Source organism: Brachycentrus maculatus, unplaced genomic scaffold, assembly GCF_059751285.1.
Source record: "Brachycentrus maculatus isolate JH-2025_06_01 unplaced genomic scaffold, ASM5975128v1 h1tg000514l, whole genome shotgun sequence".
NCBI classification, from domain to species: domain Eukaryota; kingdom Metazoa; phylum Arthropoda; class Insecta; order Trichoptera; family Brachycentridae; genus Brachycentrus; species Brachycentrus maculatus.
Window position 1 is genome coordinate 1,064,131 of NW_028281260.1, and position 26,748 is coordinate 1,090,878.

A 26,748-nucleotide genomic window follows, 5' to 3' on the forward strand; every position below is an offset into this window, starting at 1 on the left:
TCCCCCCTTGTTACATTTGTAATGTTTAAAAACTTCGGGTAAGGAACGTTGAAAAAGCTCCGTAATAACCGAGGTTTTGCAGAATAGAGGGTAAAAGAATATCCGCGAATAAAGCGTTGTTATTAATTGAGCTCATTACGACACTGCGGATAATATAATGTATTTTGTGCCGTAACCAAATAAACATGTAGTTAAACGACATTTTCAACGTAGTGTATAAGCCGAGCGGCTTACCAGAATATGGATCGGGATTAGTGATACCTGCCACCCCTTCTGGTTTAAGAGTTCTGAGAATGTATCAGAGTGGATTATTCGGTATAATTAAAATTTCTTCATTATTTTTTTTAACATTTATTTGTTAACTTTATATGTACATACATATAAATACATATACTGTAAACATTCATTAAAAAAATTATAAACATATTTTTTTTAAATTAGAGATAAGACACCAATATTAACTGCGTATTCTTTCATGGCAAAAATTATTAAATTTGATATATTTATTTACAACTGTTACATACTGTTGAATAATGACGATTGACAAACTATAGGCACTCCTTTTTTAAGACTTTTATTCGTACACCTATTAAAAATGTTATTTCTAATGGATAACTGATGTAATATTCCAACAACCTAGATCCGATCTAGCATGAACCTTTCATATAATATATACTTAGCAATCGATAATATATAGAATAAAATACCAACTTTGTAATTTTATTCTTTAAAATGCAGTTCCACCAAGCAATGTCTGTACAAAACTTTAATCGATAATATATACGAGTACATACGAAAAAAGTTTATTTTAAAATTAAATAAATGAAAGTATAGTCAAGATTTGTCCCTTTGTTTTGTTTTAAATTCATTAATATAATATGCTAATTTTCATTTTTAGCATATTTTTATTTATTTTTCTTGGTTCCATGGCCAAAAAGTGTATTTTTACTTCAGATTTTTCTGTGTAAGAAGCATTTGGTAATATTGGAGACGTATTTATTTCATTCATTGATTCGGCAGTCACTTTATGGTAAAATCTGTCCATTTTTAATATAAGTTTTACTTTAATATTGGTATTTAATAAGTACCTAAAACCTAAATTAAAGACGAGTGGATATTTATAATGGATCATTGAACATTGTCTGAAAACGAGTATTATTAATTTTAATAAACATCACAAAATATTCATGATCATTTTAGCAAAAATGGATGAGAAGTTTCAAAATCACACTCCATTAAAATAAAATGTAGTAATGTAATATGTAGACTAAAAAAGATTAATTGAGAAAGACAGAAACAGATCATGCAACAAAAAATCGGAGCATGGAAACAAAGGAAAAAACTAATTGACGATTCCATACGCATGTGTTTTTGATAAATGGTCGGGAAATGTATATAAAAAATTACCATTTTTTCTGCATTATGATATTTTTAGCTCTTTTGTAGCACCATTACAAGAAACGGCCTTTAGAAGAATGAAAAAAAAACTACTTCAATTTTAGATTATATCAATTACATTTAGCTGTATGATGAATGTATGAATATTAAACCAATAAAAAAGCCAAGGATAAGAATTATCGATGATTTTAAGAAAATTGTGTTGAGGTACTTTCGACACATGGAACGAATGAGTGAGGAAAGAACGATGAAATAAATGTTTGAGACGAATGTTAATGAAAATAAAAGCAGAGGAAGATCATGGTATACTTGGCATTATCAAGTTTCTATCGTACTTTAAAATAGTCAAGTCAGGAATTAGAATAATTATCAGGTATGTATGAGAAGATGCGTGTGTGAGGAATAAAATAATAATGTTTGCAATGGCAAAGTAGTGCAGTATTCTATTCTCTCTATCTACTCCCATGCATAAGTGATGCTTAGTCAATAAGAAAAAAGTATTGATATAAATATGACAGAAATTTACGTCGGATTGTGCCAATAAGGTGCTTATCAATAAGAAAAATAATGATACTTATAATGAATAAACTAACTTCATCGGTTTGGAACTTAATTTTAAAAGTTTTTACAACATTTTGAGTGTGTCCAAATACTTGTTCACCAATACCACCAATAGATGTCTTTAGTGAAGTTCTAGTGATTCAATAATAATGTTTCAAAATTGGTTCATATCTATAGAGCCAAGATCAGAGCCAAGATTAATTCTCATTTTTTATCACTCAAATATATTTTATTTATCAAAAATATCACGAGACGTATTGAAGTAGAATCGTATTAGGAGTTGAATCGTAGGTCATTGATTTTTCAGTCATTTTAAGGGTAGAGATTTCAGTCTCCTTAGTTGATCTCCTCCTTCGTTAAGGGTTGTAAAGCCTACCTCCTGCCAGGGCAATCTGCGCGGCCGCAAGGTACAGAAGCAGCCGCATCGCGCAGCCAGCTCCTGCATCTGTCCCCATGCGCAACCTTCCTGCACTCACAGATACTGCCTTACCTAAAATAAAATAAGGACATTAATTTAATGATATCAGTGAAAATACAGGCAAGCATATCACAACGTACGACTCCTAACCTGACAACTTTCAAGTATTTGGCATACCTGATCGCGCCATGTTTTTCTCGGTCTTCCTCTGCTCTTTTTTCCACTTCCATTCGCCTCATAAATTTGTTTTACCGCTCTTTCTTCACTCATTTACACTTCTACATGTCCAAACTATCTCAACACACCTTTCTTAATTTTATCGATAATGCTTATCTCAGCTTTGCATTCCTTCCTTATTTCACTATTCGCACATCTATCATACATCGTTTTGTCGCACATTCTTCTGAGAGATTGCATTTCGACTACATTCAGTCTACTTTCATCCTTCTTTTGCCAACTCCATGTTTCACTTCCATACATTAGAGTTGGAACCAGGACTCCGAAATAAGTAAATAAGTAACAATAGAATTGATTTTCAGTATACTAAATATCTTTACATGCAACTGTGACATAAATGTCTTCCATATTGTATGTACGAGTATATTTTTTTTATTTACTGTACTTATGTATTATCAACAATATACATTTTTAAAGATTATGTTTGCCATGTGATTTTTAAAGATTATGTTTGAAATGTGGTGCTGGAGGAGGATGCTGCGCATTCCTTGGACTGCATTCTCCGCGAACTGTCAGTGACAGAAAGACTCTCCACGACTTGCAGGAAAAGGATTCTGTCCTACTTTGGGCATATCGCCAGAAAGAACGAGAAGAGTCTTGAAAAACTGGTAGTAACAGGTACAGTTGAAGGCAAGCGGGCAAGAGGACGGTCTCCAACAAGATGGACAGACCAAATAAAGGAATTAACCGGATCCTCGCTAAACGCTGCCATCAAGTTGGCCCAGGACCGGGAAGAATGGAGAGGACTTGTGCACCAAGTGCCTGACATTCCAGAAGACCACGACGCTCAGCATTGAGCAAGAAGATGAAGAAGATGTTTGCCATTAAATTAAAATACAGATAATTATCTCATACATTGATATCTATGGCAGCGCATCTGATATTTAGCACTCTCTTTATCATTCATCGTTTGCTTCGTGTAATACCACTTTAATAAACACTAATTTGTCACTACCGGTGTCAGAATAATCATTCAATCATCATGTCACTAAAATAAAATTTTCACAGTCTTACATTTATACAAAAATAAAATTTTGAATGAGAGAAAGAGAAAAGAGAAAATTCTTGTATAAATGTCAGACCGTTATAAATTTATTTTAATGACCTTATGGTGGAATGGTTATTCAGAAATCGGTAGTAACGAATTTTATTTTTCAGTCACGAAAGTTAACGATGAATGATAAGGAGAGTGTTATATTACCATAACACAAAGTATTAATGCTTTTAAAATACAAAATATGTATTTGATATATGACAAACTTAAAATTAAAATGAAAAAAAAATCATTAATACGCGGTATCTATTTGCGACGTGATATTTTAACTCTTTGTTACTTTAAGCAGAGCACTGTTGTCATAAATCTTATTTTAATTAAACAAATTTACACCCCTTTTTAATGGTGTATCATAGAATAAATAAATTAAATATAATTTTAAAATGTTTCCAACAATGGGTCGATGATTTATGCAACAATATTTCCCTTCAATATTTTTTAAAAATCTATCCAACATTTTGAGATGAAACAATCCCATGAATAATATCCTAGTATCACTTTGATAGATGAAAAATTTCCAATTTGTACCTGACAGGGATCAAAAATACATCGTACTGAAGCCCCGCTCAGACATTCTTCAAAGGGCAAAAATAATACCCCGTTATTTTGTGAAATCAAATATTCTTCAAAAACATCCTGTTATTCCAAAATCATTCTTATTTACGTATACAAAAGGGAAAACATGTTGAAACATTCACGATACGAAGTTATTTTATTTACTAGATAATCATTTAAAAATAAAATATAAGTAAAATATATCTTGATCCTTATATTTAACTATATAAAGTTTTATAAATATATATTGATGTAAATATATATAGTCCGCCTCCGTAATGTAATGGTCAGTACACTCGGCTACTGTTCTGGAGGTCCCGGGTTCGATTCCCAGGGAGGGGGGTAAATAAATATAAGCTATTTTTTCACTCTAATTTTTATTCAATATAACCCTGGACTGGTTGGTACCTGAAGTGGAGCGTGGTAACGATCAAGATAACACTGCGTTTATATAATGCAGTGCCCTATGCACCATTGGGGTGCGGATAAAAGTTGTAAAATATATAAAATCATAGTATAAACTTTTCAATTTTAGATAAAACATCTATCGTAAACAAGTTGGCTACATGGGATTAATTTGTTTAAAAAAATAGGCTACATAAGATTTGTTATGTTATAACAATACAAAAATCCATGATTGAGTATTATTGAAGTAAGATGTTTCAAGAATATGAATTTTTTGCGAGTGCGAACCAAAGTCCGAAAAGTATCTTTAAAGTTGATAATAATGTAATTTTGTTCATTCACAGTTTGATCAAATTAACGATTAATATGTTAAGTTATTCTAGTACATTCATCCATAAACACTTTCCGGCATTCACTGATAAAACAGAGTCAAATCTATATATGTACACGTTAATGAGTTAGATATTTAAAAACTTTGTAAATACTTCAAAAATAAAAAGAGCAAACGGTTGCCACAAATTTTCACATCTGTATATTTAATTTATATATCACTATAACTTTGACGTTTGTAATAAAGTATCCTGATATTGCAAACGAAAGGCCATTTAAAGCATTAAAATGGCTATGATACGATTTACTCGCAATAACCCGCATCCATATATTATACCTACGAGTCAATGAGAAACCTCCCTTTTTTATTTCATTTTATATATGAAAATATTGTAGCTCCCGTGTGAAGGTAACTTTCCTCTATTCTTTTTATGAAATAGGTATGCTGTGATGTTGAATTTATACAGAAAGGGGGAATTTCTATACCTCTATCGCAGATTTTCTGTATCCTCGAATGTTTCAACACCCAGCACAATGATCCTCCCATCTAGGTCCGTCTCTGAAAGTGTTCACTGATTCGACCCGAGCCTCACGCTTCATCGCATTTTGACTTTCAACAAAAGTTTTCCCTCTTTCGTTTCTCACAAGAATGTTTGCCTTCAAAATTAAGTGATGTATAAATTCACACACGACTACTAATTTTTTGCAAAGTTTCAAAAACTCACGTTTGAAATACATTTTTAAAGAGAAAATCAGTGTTTTTTGTTTTAAAAAAAAATAACGTTTTCATTAGGCATTTCAAAATAAAATAAAATGGTCGTATACGAATGAATATTTTTACCGAATCAAAAATTTAGAATATTCAACATCAGCAACTTGTAACATACACCCTGATTTAAGGTAAAAGTAACAACAACAAAAATCTAATACCTTTGATAAAAGTCAAATCTTTGTATCATTTCTTAACTTATTGGTCGAAGGATAACTAATATTTTATAAATTATCCAAATATTAAGATAAACACATTTTAATGCTAAGTGATGTTTCAAACAGTAAATTTCCGTTATTTACAAATCTTTTAAATAGTGTAAAACTACATTTATACAAAAAAACAGTACATTATTATTTTTAATTTTATGTAAACCGAAATGGGATAAACTTTTCATAGTATTCAATTTAATGATATGTATGATTTATAATATTGATACTCAAGTACCAATTTCTCATGGCTATAAAATAGGGAGCTGACGGACAGACCGTAGTAGCGGAGAAACACTGAAGGAAAAAGAAGAATGATACCTTCAACCGACAGCTACAAAATCTTAATGAACAATGCAGTGACGTAAAATAGTGCAGCAGTAGGTACTATCCACATACGAGGTCGGTGAGACGAAGGCGTATCACGTACGTAGCAGTTCTACACAGATAGAGCAGTGTATCGGGGGGAGGAGGAAAATTTTCCAATATTGAGTGTACCTTGGCAGGGAAGGCGATTGTTATTGGTCTCATTTGTCAGCTGGTCCATTCCTCTGGCGGTGCCAACGTGTTAGAGGAACTAGGAACGGGATTGTGGCTACCGACAATTGTTTGTCGAACTGGAATTGCCACCTTGCAGTAATTAATTGGCGGTCAGATGTACGCAGAGTAGTTGGTTTCTTCAACCCAGTGGAGACCCGTTAACAGTTAACGATCTCGGTAAGCAATCGTCACATATCATATAATTATTTAAACATTCCAGTTTGCTACCTATGAGTTTCGGTATATCTGTACGGATAGCAACATTTGTGTCAATTCACAATTGTTTTTTTTTTTAATATTTACGATTAATTGAAAAATATAGAAACGGTTTATTAAGCAGTAGTAGTATTAAGCAGTTTATTTTTATTGCAGCTTGTGAAATGATTTGGGAAGTCTGAAGTAAGTTGGGTGTCTCAGCTAAGTAAAAAGCTTACTTAAATCAACCACAGATACTACCGAAGAACTTACAGATTAAAATATGTAAAAAAAGCCCGTTATGGAGAAAATATATTTGTGAATGAAGATTGTGACACATAAAAAATATTGTGAGTATTTTCTTTACAAAAGGATATAATAAAATTAATATACTCCCCAGTCGCATGAATTTCCTTCGTCTATTTTGCGTAATTTCAACGATCGAAAATCCTGGTAAGGAAGCCAATATTTTAAAAAATCTTTCCTATTCTCTGGATTTAGCTCACAGGCCATGGGTATTGGGTATTGGTCCAGTGTCAGTGAGGCGAGATGTTCTGCTCGGACGACTTTTGCTTTTGGAATAATAAGAAAGAGATCAAATAAAAGACATCCGAGATGGAAATTCTAATCAAGGTCAATCACGACAATGGTCGTCCTTCCGGGGTATTAATTAATCCTGGTAATCCGTCTTCGTTAAGAGTAAAAAGGGAAAATTATTGAAATACCCATTAAGGGCAAGGCAAAGTGTAGCGATCACTTTTTGTTGCGCTTCCTTTGGGAATTTATTTAATTAAAATCGTTTTTAGCTTACCGATATTGTACCACCTTTCGCTCGAGTGGGTGATTCTAGGTTAATCCGACGACACTCGTTGTTTTCTGATACTCTTTCCATTACTTGCAAACTCGGAGTTGCGAAACTTGCTTCTTGTAAAGCTAACAGCATTACGTAAAAACTCCATTTTATCTCATCCTAAAAAAATCTTCATCGGGATATTGGGAGCTGAACTTACTGATCGAGGAAAATCCTGAGTCTGCAAATTAATTTAAAATATCAATTTAAGAAAATAATTATTTTCTTAAATTATCATTATAATTAAAGTGATGATATTATTTACAAAATGATGTTATTAAAAAAATGAGTCAAAAATATCAAAAACGTTAGCATATTCGCATGTCATATCTTATAGCGAAACATTTTTTTTTAAATAACCGTATAATTTTTAAAACTATGATGATATTATTGATAAAGTAGTTTTATAGTGTAAATAAGAGATAAAATTTTATTTAAAAGATCGACATTTTCACATCTTATAAAAAGCAAAACATTTTTTATATGAAGGTATTATTTGAATTACCTTGATGATATTATGGCACAATGAAATTATTTTAACATGAAAAATAGAAGGTTGAAAATTATCTCAAAACATTCAAATATTATAATCTGATATAAAACCAAACACACTTCTTCGTACTAATGTAAATTTGTATTTACCATTATTAGGAGGAGATTATTGAAAAAAAAATTAACGTGAAAATGAGAGGGAAAATTATTAAAAATATAACCTTATTCACAACCAATATATGACTTTTATTTGCAAATTCATTTATACGATGGTATCATTTTAATCACCGCGGCAATATTTATTATAATGATTTTAATATAAGAAAAAATAAATAAATGATATCAATTATTTCATGAAAATGTTCATTTGTAATATAAATGTAAAATAATAAAAATTTCAGAACGTGATGTCATTGCACTGTTAGCATTTTACTATTTTAATCACAATCCGGTTCCGTTCTTGCATTTCAGTCTCCGATAATTAGCGACCCAGCAGGGAAATGTCAACAACAGTGACTATAGAAGAGCTGTCAACATAAAGGTTTTACAATGTACGACGAATAATGCGTTTTCCGCCAAGGGATCGATAGATGACACTGCTAGTATACCAGTCGGCAGTAGAAGCCAATCTGGGCTACACACTCAGAGTTTATTGCTATTCTTTCCCCGTACGCGCCATTAAACTCACATTTGAATGGAAACACAAGGACGTGCCGCGCCAATATGAACTTCGTACTGCCTTCACCTGCAGGGTGTCCCAAAAACGAAGGATATTATATCTTAAGTCATGTAAACATTTGTTTTTATACCACTTGAGTATAAAAAGAATGGTAGTTTTCATACCACTCAAGTGGTATAAAAACAAGTGTTTTCTTTAATCATTGAAACATGTCTTACCACAAAGTTAATGCCGAAACAATAATAAAATATTTGAGTCATGTGAATGCATCCAGTAGCAAATACGCGTAAGCGACATAAACTGCTACTGACTGCTTATGAAAATAAGGGAATATTCTGATCCAAATTTTCAATATTTTCAAAAAAATATATATTTATTCAGGCGCCGCGGCGCGCCGGGCGTAACTGGGTAAATAATCGAAAGCGAAACTGGCGTCGCGGGTCGATTTACACCTTTTGAAAATAAATTCAAGAAAGATTTATTTTCTATTAGTCTGGCTGTTTGTAATGTATTTTTCTCATTTGCATTGCCTATATTAACTATCCTACCTGCAGAAAAACATCGAAAGATAGAGGTTTTGACGGTTGTTCCTTAAAAAGTCAAAATAAAATATTGTTACATAAGTGGTAAGTTTAGTTAAATATTGTCCGAGTACATGTTTAAATGCATAGTGCAATGAAATATGGGAATATATGACTTTGATAGACCTCATATTTGATATTTTAAATGCATCGAATATTTCATTAACGATTAATTGCATTTAAAAACGCAGCATTTAGTCATACTTTCAATAAAAATCATATTTGATAATCGCATACAAATCACATGACATGCGATAAATTTTTAGAACTTCAATCTCGTCTCTATTTTTCTTGTCTCTAAAACCACTTTTACTAAGTTAATGTTTAAATATTTACATAAGACATTATCAGGACCATCGCCAGTGTTACATATTATTTTTGGGACAGGACACCCTGTATTTGGTGTAAGTGAACGCATTATTTATGTCCTCTATGAGAGAAACCTAAATTCAGTCTACTCAAAACGGCCGAATTTAAACCCCGCGGTAAACGTTAGTCTTAAAAGTTTCGGCGCGGGTTGTACTAATGACATTATACCCATATTAGTGCGTACTTCCACTTTGTCGGATTGCCATTATGTGATGGAAACACATATTATACGAATAAACCTATGCTTTATAATTAAATTTTATGTGTCCAATAGTGTAAAACAACCATTTCGTTAATGGGTGGTGAACATGCCACAACCTTTTAATGTATTCAGCATTGAAAATTTACATGATAAAGATATTGTACATAAATTATAATTCTACACTTAATTATTTATGCGCCTTTCCAGTATATCTCCTCTTCATGGACCTCGGTTAGCATGCATATGATTGATATACTTCCAAATATGTATCGTTATTTGAGCAAAAGTAATGTTTTAAATTCTATTACAATCGTTTAGAGGGAACCAGATATTTTTTCAGACCCATAAACATGTACACATATGCCGAAAAAAACAGCATATGAATCCAGAAACAATGGGTGTTTTTTTTAAATATTACCATTCTTAATCATAATAATCACATAACTGGTATTTTAATTAATTTCATTTTAATATAGAAAAATATATCATTTTTGTATAAACTTTCATTATTCATAATAAAAACGGTCTAATGAAGCTTGCAATCGCCTAATGATTATAACATATTTTACCATGTCCTTGCAACACAGAGCTTATTTTTACAAAATACAAAAAGCCAAAAAGCAGTATGTACAGAATGACTATAATTACGTTTCTTTTAATGAAGATGCCAAAAAATGCGTTGTAACTAATATTTGTACTTGATCGGTATAATAAAAAATATATCTTTAATATTGGGAATACATATGGAAAATTATTGAATATTCTCGCTGATTAATAGAACGTTGCATCATACGAGAAAAAGTTCTCTAAATAAGACGCAAGACTTTGAACTACCACGGAGAACTTTAGACAACTTTATTCTAAGAAAACTCTTCACTATAGAAAAAATCTCGTGTACCTATTCAAAGTTTTTATAAGCTGAGAATATTGAAAGAAAATGGCCCCGTTATTTATAGCCCCAGAATTTCCCCTGCCAGGAGTTAAGAAAACCGCTAAGAAATCATCCGTGTCACATCCAGCAAAAGTGGTATAATTTCTAGAGGTGTTAGGACGGGCTCTAAGGTACTGGAAGGCTTACCCAACTGCTACAACTTTCAAATTGCCGTCGATACTTTTTTAGTAGATTAGCAAAGTTAGCGGGAATTTACCGGGAGACGGGGCGAGGTTTATTGTTCCGAACGATGATACCAACAGACTAACTGACGTGGAATCGTGTTTATGACGTAAGGAGAGAAAATATTTTTTCTCGCCATTACTGGAATTGTTATTATTTCCCGCCCTAAAAGAAAGGGAAGTTTTGAAGCCTGCTAATGGTATAAATATCATTTACTCAGAAGTGGGCATCGTTACGTGAACAATTTGGACGACAGCGCGTTGTTAAAGTAATCGATTCTTAGTTGTGAAAACAGGTTTCACTCAACATTATTCAAGGGTACATTCTTTTTATATCTTTTCTTTTTATATCACGATTTACCTTATAAGTAATGGCATTTATGTTTTATATATATATACATATAAATAACTCAATTTTCGTAATTATCATTTCTTGTGTTTATTCGTAATTATAAAATGCGATGAAAACACTTATAATTTATAATTTATATTTGAAACACTAACTTTCTGATTTTCCATTTTCAAATTTAAATGTCACTTTGTTTTAAAATCACTATAAATAAATAATGATTTTAGAACAAAGTTACATTTTAATTACATTTAATTTAGTTTACATGATTTAGAAACAGATGTACATGAAGGATATTTTGAAAAATACGAAACGCAAAATTTCTGGGCATACAAAGAGCTTACAATTTGGTATTGTCTGGCTTAAGTAGTCACTTTACATGTTTTACATTTTGTTCGCCTCCGTAGTTTAATGGTCAGCACGCTTGGCTACCGTTCTGGAGGTCCCGGGTTCGATTCCCAGGGGGGGTCAAATAAATATAAGTGATTTTTACACTGTAATATTTATTCAATATTACCCTGGACTGGTACCTGAAGCGGAGGGCTGATCACCTTTCCTTCATGTGTAAACGATTGAGATAACACTGCGTTTATATGAAGCAGTGCTCTATGCACCATTGGGGTGCGGATAAGGGTTTTATTATATTTATTATTACATGACTATGTAATGTAAATAATTCTACAAATTATTTAACATAGAAACTTAAGCCAGCGAATACCAAGTCACAAGCCCTCTCCATACTTGTTTAAAATTGTATAAAATTACGCATCGTCTCTGTTGAGACTCATAATAGATCTTTCAATATAGCCAGGGTGAAATCCAATACAACTTACTCTAGAAATCTCCGGTTAAGTAGTTAATCACCGATCAATGTATAAAATTATTCAATTAATTTATTTAAATCTTAAAACTAGTTTGAATGTGATATTATATTTCGTTTACGTTGACTTTTATCTGCTCATAAAACGTTAACTATTTATCTTATAAATAAAATTCAATGGTATTAACGAAAATTATAAATTTCGGGGTAGTATTTTGTGCCTCCCAATCGGTTAGGGAAACGCTAATTAAGTAAAACAATGAGGGAGGGGAATTTTCTGAATTCTTTTTCCGCAAAGTTTGTTTTAATGAAACCGAGGATTTTGATTTAAAAATTAATGCAAATCCTCCCTTCTTAAAATAACATAAATGCGGTTATGTTGAATTTCTACGCCTAAATGTTTGACGGGTTTTAGAATTTGAAATAAGGGGATGATGCCCATCGTAAATTACGTGGATTTGTTCCGATGTTAATGAGAAAATGAAAATGCTTTTTTTTTTAATAAAATTGATCGGTTTATTTAACATGTACCTACAGTCTAACGCGATTAAGATTTTCGATAAATGGAAGGTTTTTTTTAAAAAAATGCATGAATATTTTTATTTCACGTTGTTTTTAATTATTCAATACAGTTACAATAAATAAATTAGTTAGTTTAATTCATTTGCCAGACATTTCATCTTTTAACAATCTTAATATTAGTTACGCTGTTCTCTCCAATAAAAAGACCTAGCTCTAGTGCTTAGAGAAGGACTTACACTTATTGTTTATGCTTTTGAGTGATAGAATAGTATAATTTTTTATTGTGTATTTTTCTTGTGTGTGTATTTTTTTACATGTATTAAAGGCATTTAAATTGTTTCTAAGAATTATATGTTTTTTTATTTAATAGCAACTAACCAGCCAATGACAGGTCACAGGCCCCGTAAATACCCAGACTTTCATAACCTTCTTCATTTTTGTCAATATGTCCAAAAAAAAATACTTAACGTTATACCTACGAGTATAATGTAAAATTTTCTAAATCTCGATATTTTTTATGCTTGATTCTACCATTTTATAGTACTTTCTCACAATATCATTCGTTTCCGAACTTTTTGTTTTTTATCTTTTCCCGTATCACGAAGGCTGTTGATAGACCTCCGCCATTTTGTGCGCTATGTATCGAGTAGGTATCCATTTTGATATGTGATGTTCTGCGTCGTATTCGATGTCCGACGCAAGTGACAATTTGTCAGATCGCAAATGGACTTTGTATCAGGTTCGCTGTTTATCTTCACCGGAGATAATATTTTCCCTTTTTTAAACTTGTTTCGATTCACGCTGTGACGTAAAACGGTTTACATTTTCACAAAGTATTGTTTATCGTTCGTGCCGTAAAATACAACCGGTAAATATTTTGACAATGCTTTAAACGAATTTACGACAGCCTCGTGTTTATTTTCCTACTCAATGTACAATCCCAAATCTTTTTCGCGAAAGCTTACGTTAAAAAAAGAATTTTAAAATATTCACATATCTGAGATTTTCATGTAAGTCATATATTCGTATAAGGCAGGGGCCGTGGCGTAGTTGCGTCCACGCCCGCATCACGGGTTTGATTCCCGCCAATTGCTTTATGAATTCAAGAAATATTTATTTTCAGTTAGTCTGGATATTTGTTAGAATTGTTAACAAAACCTTCTCTATTCTTTTTTTCCTACCTGACAAGCCCCTAAGGCTTTGTGGGTTATTCCTTTTTTTTAAATCATGAAATTGTATGATACGTATTTCTAGGTTATGATGCCGTGAAATGATCATCTCTTTCAACAGTATAGTGGTTAGAATATGTGGCTACCATGTTAGAGGTCCCGGGTTTGATTTCCAATGGGATGAAAATAAGTATCAGTAGCTTTTCATTGTGACTGGTAATTTAAGCTCTAGGGTGATCATTTTCTCTTCATAAAATAAACAATATAACGTTTTTAAATTGACATCTCAACAATGAAGAAGAAGAATATGGAAGTCTGGGTATTCAAAAGGATTTATGACCTTTCGTAAGCTAGTTAAGCAATCACTTTGCACACGTGCAACATTCACTATTTTATCTATGATTGTAATAATGATCTAGTTGCATTCTACTCAAGATTGCATGATTTAAAAGACAAAAAAACTCATAAAAGTCAGTGTTAAAATACATGCAGTAAATTGTATTTGTAAGTCATGTAATATTATTTTCAAGAAAATATGGATGTATATTTGTATATTAATTTTTTTTTTTAATATATTTTTTCTAAAATTCTAATATTCCTCTTTTCAAATTTCAGTTAAAAAACCTTTGTTGTGAGAAGGGGGAGTACCAATATTGAGCCAGTACTCGCCTTCCTTTTTCCATAACATCACAGTAATAAATTCAACTCACTTTTATTGCTAAGATAAAAAAGCTCTTTTTTTACCTTAGTCTAAATTTAAGACCTTAGATCACAATATCTTTAAAGGGTAATTTTAAATTTGATATATCAAATCTTTGAGTTGTTTAAACAACTTTTTTGAAATTCAAATAACAGCTAAGATCTAAATTAAAATTTCCTTTTTCATTTTGTTTGAAGTCAACCAACCCTTTATTTAAGGTGAAGGTGAAAGAAAGCTTATTTGCATTGATAACAGATTTTGTAACGAAAAATGTATTAAAGGAGAAATAAGAGTAATAAACGCACCATTTTTTTTTGTATGAATTCTCTTTATCAGGACAATATTTTTTATATTTTACAATCTAAATAGTGTAGAATATTGTCCATACTCTATGTTAAAAAACTTTTTAGTAAAACGTCGTTATTTAAACAATAAAAAAATTTAAACAATACAAGTCGTAATTTATAATATTATGAGATATAATTATTTTATTGATAATTTCCTACGTACCTAATGCAGACATTGCATTTTTTTATATTATATGCATTTTTCCAATTCTATTCATGAATGAATTATGTCCAGTGTTATTACAACAATGTGATACACTTTATCTTAAAATGCGTTTTTGAAAACTCTGTTTTTATGAATCTTCGTATTAAATAAAATAACACTATTTTTCTTAAATTCTGTTTAAAATCTACTATTTATTATTAAATGATAAGTGTATTTATTTGTATACTTAAAACAAAAGAAGAAAACAATCACGAAAACCGGTACATGGATGATTTTACAATAAAATACAATATACACAATAGGATAAAGCTAAGTGTATTCGTTTTCAACCAGAAAAATCGGTGTTAAAACAAGAAAAAAAGTTAAAATGTTAGTATAAATATGTGAAATAAAAAACTTTTAAAGCTAAAAAAGAAATAATAATTCAAATCCAGTCGACATTTCGAGATATAAACCATTCTGGAGACAATCGGTAATATTGACAATCACGTCACTGAAACACATTGATGACGTAAATTCATCGTTTACAGAACGTTGGAACGATTGCCGTGTACGACATCTCGCTGATATCCAGTGATTGGGTAACGTTAATATTGATAAATTGTCAATATTGAAAATTTTCCGCTTTTCAATATTATAATTTTGTCCAATTTCATTAATTATAATACCGATCTATTTCTTTCCTCGCCGTCTTTCCTAAGAATTTTTCTGAACGTATAATTTTCATACATGAAAATGGAATCTTTTTTATGATGGTCAAGACATGTGGACCGAATAGATAACGAGAGCAATAAGCTAAAAAAATAAACAGAGAAAAAAGATGAAAAAGACTTGGTATGATCAGATCAATCAGAACCTTAAATCTGGTGGTGTCAAAAGTCTGCGTAATTGGAGGAAAATTATTTGTGGAAAATGTCGGTACTTATGTTAATGTTAACCATTTATATTTTCTTTATTATAACTTCTCATTTTCTCATGTATGTTTGTTATTCTATGGCGTTAATAAGTCACAGTCGCGGAAAGCAGTGCACACATATCATCTGGATTATTTTATATACTCTAGTAATATTTGCAGTTGCAGCAGTCGCAATCTGAGCATTCCAGTATAATGTTCATTGCACATCTCTACAATTCCTCAAATCCCCGCAGAGTCGTTCAATCCGTTCGTTCCTAGCGCAAACAAAGCAGCGCGGCGCTTCTCCGCCATGTCAGATATAGTGAGACCGAGCTGAGGGCAGACGATGCAGAATTCAGCGAACGGAGTCGAACCCGGTCTCTGGGATTGCACTTTCGAGTACCTGACAGCGTCATTACTCTTCCTAACCTTGTCAGAACAATCCACTATATCTGACTGAATGAGCAGAGAAGGAATATTGCGAGATTTTAATGTGATAATATACCTGCAGCAGTATGTTGGATCAAATTGAAAGCAGTGGTTATACTGTTTTGTGACTGGCAATCTTCATACGGCGTTTCAAAAAATACTAATTATTATATTAAAATAAGTTTACTTGGATTAACTTTAATAAAAAACTGTTTTTAAAAATATTCCCCTTGCTATTATTTTATGTTTAAAAAGTACAATTATAAACTACGTAGCTTTCAAAGCAGATTGTTATCATTTATATTTTTGTTTTTCATATTATAATTGAAAAAAAAACACGATTTGATAGATTAATACTAAAAATATAGTCAAATGAAATACAATATTTAAGTTTAAATTTTCAACTATGAAAATCATTTCAGTGGTCACCAACTTTTTAAAGAAAAAATCCAAATTAATTTGATAAAAACCTGGGAGGTTGGATAAAAATATATTCTTCCAATTTAACCCAACATTTTTTTTTACTTCGTTTACAAATTTAAAATTCGTTAACTTATTCTAGACATTAAGTCAGTACCACGTAAAAAATTCTGACGTTACTGCAAGTAAATATTTTCAAAAATAAAAATATTTAAAAAATCAACAAAAGAAATCATTGCAATAATCAAAACAAATAAAATCAAAAAAATACTGTCAGTTAACTATAATAAATAAAAACGTTCAGATTTAAAAAAAACGCAGTTTTAACAAGATATCCTATTTAAGATTGATTTTTAAATAAATATTCGTCATTAAACGCTGAACATAAAATTTATTAACTGGTTTATTATGTTCAGAATGCAGAGCGTTTCCTTTCTGATTCAGAGAGTTATTCTCTTAGTTTGACATTAAAGAGATGCCTTGCATCGCCCAGCTTGGGTTGCACTCGTTCCAACAGTTGACGTTGGCTGTAAAAATGTATCGGTGGCTATAAAATGCCTTGTTTGCGAGACCGTAAATTTCCAGGACTTTTTGATGCTACTCTTTGTCCGCCGGTTCAAAGAGAGGAATTCAGGATAAAGGAATCAGGTTCCCACTTTCACAAATATCTAAGGTTATCGCGATCGTTTGGAAAAAAGGGAATTTTCTAATTTTCTAATGAATTTATTTTCTAAGATATACGTTTTTAAGGCAAAGGTATTTATATGGACTTATTTAAAAAAATCTTTCATGAGACTATTTTTTGTTGAAATCAGATTTTTTTTTTCCAACTATTTAAAGGAGGGCTTACTGCTCACAGCAATATCTCCCATCAAACAAAAATGACTGGTTATACTGATCAAATTTGAAGCTTTTACAGCCGTTTGAAATTAAGGAACAGATAATGATTTTACAGAAGTGAAAAATTTATAAAAATTCAATATAAAAAAGAGAATTCAGGATTACGTGCCCCAAGGAAAGCCAATATATTTTAGTTAATTAGTTAATAAGTTTTGAGGAAGAAGCTAAAGTTTGTGTGAAAATATTAATATGTGTATGTATATAATAATATACATATTATGTTACGTATTATGTGTTAACATTTTTTTTGACTTTCAATTTCATTTATACAAAAGAAATTTGATATTTTGGATATTGCTTCTTATAGTATATTTTATTACTAAGCAATATTTAAAATCTACATATTTATTGATATCTAATCTCTACATGGAGCATATGGAGTCCACAAACTGCCTCCAGTATATTTTATTGACTGCCAGCTGCTTTGCTTCATTGCCAATCATATTATATAACTATTTTGGGTGACAATTTCGTTAGAAAAATATATAATTATTTATTATTATTAATTAAAATGCAGATTGAATCCTGGCAACAAAACGGGAAGTTATAATTAGGATTAAAAACCATATTTTGAAAAAAAGATTAATAACTTTCACACGGATTTTTTTTTTAATCAGTTTTTCCATTTTCTACGTTCCTCATTTCTGAGGCCATATTGTATCAATTTTGTACGAATATTATTATATTATTATATTATTATAATATTCGTACAACATTTGTACGATTTTTTTTTTTTTACCATATTGTACGAATTTTTTAAAATTTATATATTCATATTAATTTTTGCGGATTAAATTTTGACAACAAACCAGGAAGTTATAATCAGAGTAAGTACCATTTTTTGAAACAAAATTGAATAACTTGCACACGTAAAATATTGCAAAAAAAGTTTCTATTTCTACACTGTTCGTTTCTGAGGATAAAAGTAGTTTATCGTGTCTACTCAATGCCCCGAATAAACCTTAAAATCATCATGTGTGAGTGGAAAAATCTCTTCCAAAAAGACGGGTAAACTATTGGACCATCGATCATTTGTCTTTTCTTGGTCATTTGTCTATGGCCTCTAGGAACGCAGTGAACACACCTTTTTTACTTTACCAAACAGTAACAAGACGTCGCGGGGTATTTGGTACCACATTGGAAAAAGAGGACTCTTATTTACTGCAGGTCTTAGGGGTAGTTTATGTGTACACACACCCGTTTTGTTCGGTTATTGGTCCTATATGTTTCGTTTGTTGGATCGGGATCACGTTGAGTGTTGCAGAATAAATAAGGCAATCTCACTACCGGAAAGGATTGAGGGGGAGAGATGGATAATAAATAACACGACTTCAATGCTCGCTCGGGGGGCGGTTCCCTTCGGGAGCACAAAACTGACATTTGAAAAATATCTCCTACTAAAATACTGTTCTTCAATATGGTTATAAAACAGGGTTTTTATCTGTCAAAGAAAATATTTCCATGATTCGTATATTTTTTTACATACATCGCATAAGATTTATGGGTGCCGTACATAAGTAATAAAGATGTTAAGGAAGATATACAAGATTTCAAAAAAATATTTAATGTTTTTTTACAAGTAAAATTCATTCAAAAATTTAGTAAAATATAGCCTCGCAGAGGACTGAAATAAATGCGTAATAAACTGAAAAGTTTTCTTTAATAAGTTTTTTTTGTTTATATTTTAAAAAAATATCTCTAATTTTTGTTTAAAATAATTCTCCGTTTGCACCAGGAAGTTTTTTTTTATAAACGATGAAAAGTATCATTACAGCAAATGGATACCGGAAACTAGATTTCAGAGCGCAGAATACGTGACTTGAAATCGAATGAAAAAGAGAATTCACAATTTTGATGACTTCCTGCCAATTTTTGCGCAAAATTGACTTTTATACAACATTTTTAACGCGTTTAAATATATATTTAAAAACGAGATGAAATTAAATTTTTAAATACGTGAAACGGAATTTCATAAAGCTTTAAAATGTAATTTAGGCGTTTCACCAGGAGAAAAATTAACTTTCAATCTAATTTCGTTCTTAATAAAACATCAAACAACGACTTGACTTGAACAAGTATTAACCTGAAGGCTTATAACTTTTCTTTTGTCGTATATTTTAAGATTTAAGTATTTTTTTCAAATCAAGTATTTCATATAATTCCTTAATGAATTTAAAATTAAATTTAACTTTACCGTTTGTCAGTCAAATTGTTTAAAAAAAATTATTCTTTTAAAACGTTTTGTTTGTATTTATATTGTGTTTATTATATTTTTAAAACAATCCGTTTAAAATATTTGAGGTCAGAAAAATGTAATAAGGTTTTTATTATTTTATACCATGAATAAACGATCTGTGGTTGCCAACATTTTTGAGAAAGGGGCAGAATTAATTTTATTAAATACCTGGAACATGAACAATCCTTTTTTTATCTCAACATATCCTTTTCTAAGTGTGAAAAAAAAAAAAAAAACACGAATTTAGGGAGTCAGTGCCATGCAAAGCTTCTGACGTCACTGCAGCAAATCAATCGTGAAATTTTATTTTACTATAGAATATTAAACTATCGTAAAAATAACGACGCAAAATTACACTTCCTACAAAAAACAATGTTTGCGTGATTCCAGCGCCCGCTTCACAGAACCTTCTTAATGTACCCTTATTTTTTTAATTTTTACGTGATCTCTTACACCCAAAAGATGTTATCATTACTTTATATTATTTCTATGTATTTTTCACGAATGTTTAGTAACAACGTCATTTGTTGGACAGTTTAGTAATCTTGGGTTAAATAGAAATATTTGACAACACAACAGACGAAATCATTACAATAATCACAATATATATATAAATAAAGTAATATATATATATATATATATATATATATATATATATATATATATATATATATATATATATATATATATATATATATATATATATATATATATATATATATATATATATATATATGTATATATATTTATATATATATATATATATATATATATATATATATATATATATATATATATATATATATATATATATATATATATATATATATATATATATATATATATATATATATATATATATATATATATATATATATTTAAAAAAAACATAAACACACACGCTTTATACAAATCAAATAATCACGTGTCATCGATGAACCATATGACGTTTTAAATAAATCAATCTTACCATAGAGGAAAATAAAAAGCTAGAAATTTCACACAGCAAACCTTTTTAATATGGCTGGCACTAAGCGACGGGGTGTTTTTTTCGACTTCGGACATTGGCACCCCCTCCGAAGGTGGTTCAATTCCGGACTGCTTTCGATCTACTGAACCGGTTACGGAAAACGTTTCTCCCTCCCAGATGGTCTGCCAATCCCCTGATAACTACCCCATGATAAAACCTTCATATAGGCGGCAGTATCCACCCCGGTCAAGTCAGGTATACGATGTGCTCAATGTGGTAGAATAGAATAGACTTTATTAAAAAATATTCAATAGATTCTTCTCAGACGTGGAATAAAAATGGATCTAAACAAATCAACTCGAAAAAACAACAAAATATTTTCTTTGAATGAATTAATACGTAACAAAACGGTTGTCAATTGAAATATTGGTTCAACCGCTTGGCGTCACAATGTTATATCTGACACGAATATTGTTCTGGGATGATTGATCTCCAAAGTTCGTATTTTATGTCACGTAATTTTTTACTTCGCTTTAAGTACCTTTTCAATATGTCTGTTTTTTAGATGTTTGAGTACAAAAAATATAAAATATGAAATTAAGTAAAGTAAATTGGATCTTTAAACATAAATATTTTTTATATTGTAAACCAGGCGATCGCCATGGATCTTTCTCGAAAGACAGCTAGAGGAAGACTGGAGTTATTTTTCGATTTTTTTTTTACAATTCACCAAATATAAAGAAGAATATGGAAATTGGATCATATTTATAGATCTTCCAAGAATTTGAGTAGTTTGGTTATCAATCATGGTTAGAATTGGTGAATGTTACACTTGTGTTAAGTGATCACTTGAACCAGCATATGACGGTTGTAAACCCCCATAAATAAGCAGACTGGAATATTTTTCTTCTTCTTTATTAAAATACTTTAAAAATCTATGGATACGCGTCATATATGTTTTTGTTACAAAATATTAATTATTTAAAAAACGCAAGCATATATTCTATGAATAATTTGTATAAAAATGAACTCTGGTCAGTTTACCATTATCGTCCCCGGGTTGACAAAACCCAAAACAGTTATCTGGTAAAAATTCCCCTACTTGTTCCATCTTATTCCATTTCCTTCCAGCTGGCTGCACTGTATCCTTGCTGACAGTCCGACCTCCGAAGTTCGATCTTTCTGATCCTTCGATCTACTATTCTACGATCAGCTTTTTTGAATATATACATGCTCAGATATAGTAAATCTCCGCAATAAGAATAAAAAAAATAAAAAATACACATATAAATATATATATATATATATATATATATATATATATATATATATATATATATATATATATATATATATATATATATATATATATATATATATATATATATATAAGTTGTATTGACATTCGTTTGATAATGCCCTAACAAGTCGAAACAATTGTCACAATATAATTTTTTATGTGTTTTTTGTTAATAAAATACAACTTAGTAGACTCAAAAAATCTGTGTTTGATCATATATATATATATATATATATATATATATATATATATATATATATATATATATATATATATATATATATATATATATATATATATATATATATATATATATATACATATATATATATATATATATATATATATATATAAATATATATATATATAAATATATATATATATATATATATATATATATATATATATATATATATATATATATATATATATATATATATATATATATATATATATATATTATATATATATAATATATATGTACATATAATATAAATATATATATATATAATATAATATATATATATAATATATATATATATATATATATATATATATATATATATATATTATATATATATAATATATATATATATATATATATATATATATATATATATATATATATATATATATATATATATATATAATATATATATATATATTATATATATAAATATATTATATATATATTATATATATATATATATATATATATATATATATATATATATATATATATATATATATATATATATATATATATATATATATATATATATATATATATATATATATATATATATATATATATATATATATATATATATATATATATATATATATATATATATATATATTTACATATATATTCACTTTCACATATTTTTTTCTTTCAAGAAATATTTGTATGTGTACAGTACCATTTTTATTGCCATTATTTAAATCTCTTCACCCGAAAATTTATAATGAGCGTGATCATATTTAAATGAATTTGATTATGTAACAGTCGTGCGAGCTTTATATGTATCTAGTAAATGGATATTGCATTATGTTTTTCGCATAAAAATTCGATAAACGTACGCAGTTTTAAAAGTCAAATTATGGGTGATAGTAGAAATCTTAGTTTTCAATGATGTTGACATTTTACTAATCCGTCTTATATTCAAAGTTAAAAATTACAAAAGCTTAAAAAACAACTGAATATTTAATTTTGTCGCTAACACATTACAAAATCGTAAGTTTTGTATTATAAGTTTTTTTTTAAAAATAGGTTTGTTAATTTTATTGTTGTATTAAGCAAAAAAGATAAAAAATTGGTAAATATTACCATTGAAATGAAATATATTATTTTAACCAAAATGAAAGTATTGTTTTTTTAAATATGAAAAAATTTAATTAACAAGTTTTACAAAATTTCAAGTTGGCAATCATTTTTGAAATAGGGATCATTTGAACAAACATTTGTTGTTTATTAAAAATATAAACAAAAAACATGAACAATACAGCAAAACCACAAAGTGACTGAATTATATATCAATCTATAAACCTACATCGTCTTAACGCGATGATAGTTGACTTAAATTAAATAATAATAATGACACATATCTCGTTTACAAATCTCACCATTACCGATCCTTCAAAAATATTGATTTATAATATGAAAGGTATTTACCATAGACATTACCACCTTAAAATACGTTTTTTATAACATCGTTGGTTACGCGAGAAATATATTACATTTTGGGAAATCGTTGATTTAAATTATAATGTGTAAAAATAAGTGAAAAATCAAAGAATTTTTTATGATTTTAGTAAATTTTTATCCAAATACATATTCAGATTTGTTTTTTAAAAAAGGATAAAAAATAAAATAAAATTCTCACTTGGTAAGTACTGTAAAAACTAACGGGATCCGTTTTGTTTGAAGAAGAGCCTTAAAATAGCGCAGCAAATCCACGTATGTATATTCTAGATCAATTTAGTTTGTGTGAATCTGTATTTACTCAAGAGTCAGTGGCGTCCGCATTCACACACGGCTTGTCACCAGGGGATAAATTTATATAGCCACCCCTATCATCCATCCCTAGAAGTACTTCAGAGATAATGAACGCAAAACGTTGTTTTAATAAACATTTGGATAATATTTGCTGGGAAATACATAGAATATTTAAATCGCTTTTCAATGGATATTCAGCGTAGACTGTTCAAATGAGTTCATTTAAATAGTTTAGATTACTATTAATTGTATGTGAAAAAATATAACTCATACATATGATGCAGTTTTAATTTTTTTGTTTTTGTGAATGATATTATATCGCTCACTCCTTTCTACAACGTCATATATCAAAAATCGTCAATTTTTGGTTGTGCGTGTTTTCGGAATGCCCAGAAAATGTACTATATCCCTGCAAATGCGGCACATTTTTAACTTTATATTTACCCGCTACAGGGTAGAAAGAGTCGTTTTTTGCATTTTGAACAAGAAGTATTGTTAATTATATTTTTTTAAATAAACTTAGTATTTTTGCAATGGAGAAAAAACATTCAGGTTTTACCTAAACAGATCTGTTGCACAGTAAAAAGTCCAATAAATGGCTTGATATTTATTTTTAAAACATTTTATTATATTTTTTAACTCTTAAAACGATTTCCTGAAAAATCAAGTTTTTTTTTATATAAGTATATGACGTTGTTGAAAGGAGTGAGCGATAAATACATTAAAAAAAATGTTTAATAAACTTTTCTCGAATATTTTATTTCAAAAGTGTTAAACTTGTGGTATTTTTATTTAACACTCTTATATTTACAACATTTTGAGTGTGTCCAAATACTTGTTCACAAAATCTGGATTATCTCCAATTACAGGAGTTATTTTCATTTTATTTAAAAAAAAAAATAATAATAATAATAACAATAATATGAAAATAACTTCTGTAATTGGAGATAATCCAGATTTTGTGAACAAGTATTTGGACACACTCAAAATGTTGTAAATAAATTATCTGGTCAAATTATAAGCTTAATAATAAAAATGAAAATGGTATTTTCTGGCGTTTCCATGTGTGTGATTATAATCCAGGATTCGGATCTCACATACTTATATAAGAGTTTCTGCTTAGTAAAAAGCTTCTTTACATCTCACCAATAGATGTCTCTAGTGAAGTTCTAGTGATTCATGAACAAGGTTTCTAAATTGGTTCATATATATAGAACTTCCAAGAATTTGAGTAGTGTGGTTGTCAATAATGGGTAGAATTGGTGAATGTTACACGTGTGTAAAGTGATCACTTAAACCAGCCTATGACGGTCGTAAGCCCCGTAAATGCCCAGACTTCCATATTCTTCTTCATCTTTGATGAGATGTCAAAAAATAATACTCATATATTTATTTACTTTGTTTAAAATCACTGAATACTTAATTACATAATATCTTGATGAATGATAAGGAGAAATTTATTTTTTACATAGCATAAACATGATAATAAACGAGATAAATACAACACAAATGATACATTTGGTGAGGAAGGGAAAAAACCTGCTTGAGAAAACCCATTCAAATAGATGAGAAAGATTAATATCTAAAGCAGTAATAAAGTCAAACCTCTAACTTATGTGTGCAGTAAAATTGTAATAAAATTTTGTTTTAAGGAATTTTATTATAAATTTAAAATTTTACGTTTATAATAAAATAAAGACGAAAAACATTACATTTTTGACATCTCAACAAAGATAAAGAAGAATATGGAACTCTGGGTATGAAGAGGGTTTATGACCAATAGGCTAGTTAATTGATCACTTTACACACGTACAACATTCACCATTTTACCCATCAAAGACAAACACAATACTCATTTTTTTGGAACTCCCAGGTATATGATCAATCTCATGACACTGTACGCATGAGTTCATAACAGCCATCTATGTCGAAATGAGAAAGTTTAAATTTAGCAGAGACCCTTTTACTGGTAAATATTTAGAATTCAATATTCTTCTTCATTATGTTGAGATATTAAAAGAAATGTAAAAATAACCCACGTGTAGACAAAACACAGATTTGTGAACAAGTATTTGGACACACTGGAATGTTGTGAAAACTATTCTTTCCTTTGAAGCACTTAATTATTTGAAAGGTTGTTAACTTTTTATAGATATCTTTAGAGAATCGGGAAAATGTTCTTTTTTGCTAAAGGAATAACCCGCAACGCCTCTACTTTCAGAGGCTTGTCTGCAGGAAGGATAGTAAGGATAGGGATCACAAACACCCAGACTGATTAAAAATATATATTTCTTGAATTTATTTTGAAATTGGCGGGAATCGAGCCCGCGAAGCCAGCGCCACGGTGTCTGTGATATAATTTTTTTTAATTACAATACTTCGTATTTGAATATTCTAAAAAAATAATAAAAATAAACATAAGTATGTCTAAACAACAGAGGTCAATTTGATGGCGTTTTATTGTGAAATAATTCAAAATTTCACATTCATGAATAAAGACACAGCTGTATTAGAGAAGTTTGATTAATACAAATAAAATAGCTGTTTAATGAGCATATTGAGCAGAATG

The 26,748-nt window shown here is 29.5% G+C and overlaps 1 protein-coding gene across 1 annotated transcript in view; it reads right to left on the reverse strand.

The window, feature by feature from the left end:
- mmd (disintegrin and metalloproteinase domain-containing protein mind-meld) overlaps positions 1 to 26,748 on the reverse strand; it is a 420,228-nt gene that overhangs the window by 369,852 nt on the left and 23,628 nt on the right. The window contains exon 2 of the mRNA XM_088272686.1: positions 2,336 to 2,449. Coding sequence (XP_088128812.1) covers positions 2,336 to 2,414 — 79 coding nt within the window. The 5' untranslated portion in view covers positions 2,415 to 2,449. The remainder of the gene's footprint in view (positions 1 to 2,335; positions 2,450 to 26,748) is intronic.